This window comes from Ranitomeya imitator, chromosome 1 (genome assembly GCF_032444005.1).
Source record: "Ranitomeya imitator isolate aRanImi1 chromosome 1, aRanImi1.pri, whole genome shotgun sequence".
In the NCBI taxonomy this organism is placed as follows: domain Eukaryota; kingdom Metazoa; phylum Chordata; class Amphibia; order Anura; family Dendrobatidae; genus Ranitomeya; species Ranitomeya imitator.
In genome coordinates, this window is record NC_091282.1 from 439,756,611 (window position 1) to 439,759,225 (window position 2,615).

Below are 2,615 nucleotides of genomic sequence, written 5' to 3' on the forward strand. Positions count from 1 at the left end.
TTGGTTCTTAAAAAAAAAAAAAAAAAATTCAAGTGCTCAAATGCCATTCTCATACAATCCAGTAACCCTTATTAAGTGAATCGTGGCCACAGTGGTTGGTAAGTAAAGACCACCCCTGCTAATATGTATCATAGAACCCACCAACCCACTTAATATATGACCATAGATAATAATGACGTGATAAGTTTTGTTGGAACGCACGCTGTGTGCCGCGAGTGTCGGATATGACTGTAGAAAGCTCACTGTGCTAACTATATGCCAAGACATCTGTGCACTGTCACTTTCTTCATGGCCGATTGGACCTAAACAATGATATTTGGTCTCCTGATGAACCCCGTTCATCTCTGGGGGAAAGCGCGTCGAGACTTGGAGGAATCATGCTCATAGATAAATGTTTTCTTCCTTTTTGCTACATTGTATGGGCTAAATATGTATTTATTACTAGGACTGTTGTAGAGAATTTCTAGGGACAGCTTTCGCTGAGTTGGGGCGCCATTATCTATTAGGGTGCCAACCTAGATGGTCATCCATGGTCAGGTAGGGGTCATATTAGGGTCTATTATTAGATTCTGGACCAGGTATCCTATACTACCCAATTTAGATTTTTGCTCTACTATTTAAACATATTTTCAATGCTCCATGTATTTAAAATATTATCTTTGGTTATATATTAATACTTTCTATGGCTATGACCTTCAAATTTCTATGGTCATATACTAGTGTTACTTCCGGTTTTTAGGAAATATCCAAACGTGATATTTTTTGATAAGGGTTTTAATGATAGCGAAATAAAAGTTGTTAGGTTTAATGTTAAGTGTCTTGGTCATACACACAATAATTTTGCTTTGTGAAAAGCCATATGTCTGAGCAGCTGAATACAATATGGCAGTATTTATGTGCGGTATGGCTAGTAAATAGAAGCTTTTGGCCTTTGGGAAATCATATTGTACGAGGATATACGTACATCTTCCTTTTTGTTGTAGACTTTATGAAATCTGCTTTTCATTGGCATTCAAACAGCTAAACTAAAAAAATAACTTGTGATTTCAGGTTACCGACCGCTGCCAGCAGATTCCTACATGGGGCCCAACTCTCCATTGCCAGCTCCTGTGAGTGACAGGATGAGGAAGAGACGTGCATTCGCAGATAAAGAACTGGAGAATATTATGTTAGAGAGGGAATACAAAGAGAGAGAGATGATGGAGGCTTCTCAGGCTTCCAACCTTTTCCTACCCGGCCGCATGGTACATGCCGCAGACTACAACTCCTACAAAGCTGCTTACGGGAGTTCACAGGCTGATAATCCCAACAAAGAATTCTGCAATTTCTTGCCTACTTGTCTTGATCTCACCATGCAGTATTCAGGGTCAGGGAATGTGGAACTAATTTCTTCTAATGTCAGTGTGGCCACCACATACAGACAATACCCTGTTCCCTCCAGGTTCTTGGTTTGGCCCAAGAGTGGTCCAATAACTGATGCTCTTCTATATCAACAGTGCCTGCTAAATGCAACAGCCATGCAGGCACTAAAGCCTGGGTCAAACTGGGACTCAAAATCCAGCCCAATAATAGAATGCCAGCCTACAGAACAGGACCTGGTACCTTCAAAAATGGAAACACAGATGATTCCCCCTCAACACCTTTCACAGGATAGTGGAGAAAGGTCTGCTTTTTCACCTCCAAAAAGGAACTTTTCGCAGCTCTCTAACAAGGACCATTTGGCTCCACCAGAGAGTTTAATAAACAAGATCAGCAAGGAAGCTGTCAAACAGCCTTTGTCTTTAAAGTATAGCCCTTTCCATTCGTTATTTCAACAAGCACATCTTGAGAAATCATTGTCTGACCTAAAAAATCCTTGTATCAAAGACCCCTATGAAGAACCTGCAAAGAAATTCAGAGAATGTTCATCCAAGGAAAACCAGAAATACAAAGTAACTATTGACAGGTACAACAAGGACTTTCTACTAGGGAAAGACATAGGGACAAAACTTTCTGTCAATGAGCCCCTACCATTTTCTGTTGAATCAATCCTCAAGATGCCGTCAAGTACGGCACAACGTTCCAGCCAGTAGATAGTGACTACTGGATTATCTGCTGTGAGCCACCAGAATTCCTTCATAATGAAGCCTATTCAAAAGTCCATGAAATGTCCATGGTTCTTTGGGACATTGTACAAAACATACACCTGCATGATGCTACCATTTTGTACAAATGATAATATTTAAATGTAAAAATGTGATCTGCACATGTGAATTGTAAAATATTTGAATATAAAACAAAAATTTATAGAAATAATAAAATACAACAGTTAAATATAATTATTTTTATTGGTATCTGATATTTGCTGATTTATTCCAGAATATTTCTAAAACATAATCTGCATATTAATTGAAACACATAACAAGCGTCATTTATCTCTCATTATTTGTACAGCACCAGCATATTCTGGAGCGCTGTACAGAGATTACCATCATGCGCATCTCACCAAGATACTCAAGATATCAAGAGAGTTTTACATGCGACGTTTGTTTTTTAGGTTGACGTATTTTATAAAAAGAAAAAAAATAAGATAAAAAATATCATTGAATGTAATAGGCTGGAATCCGGGGCAAAAT

The 2,615-nt window shown here is 38.5% G+C and overlaps 1 protein-coding gene across 1 annotated transcript in view; it reads left to right on the plus strand.

The window, feature by feature from the left end:
• Window positions 1-2,318, plus strand: part of DMRT2 (doublesex and mab-3 related transcription factor 2) — a 9,142-nt gene extending 6,824 nt beyond the window's left edge. Inside the window, exon 4 of the mRNA XM_069763948.1 lies at window positions 1,051-2,318. Coding sequence (XP_069620049.1) covers window positions 1,051-2,072 — 1,022 coding nt within the window. The 3' untranslated portion in view covers window positions 2,073-2,318. The remainder of the gene's footprint in view (window positions 1-1,050) is intronic.
• Window positions 2,319-2,615: the final 297 nt, after the last annotated feature.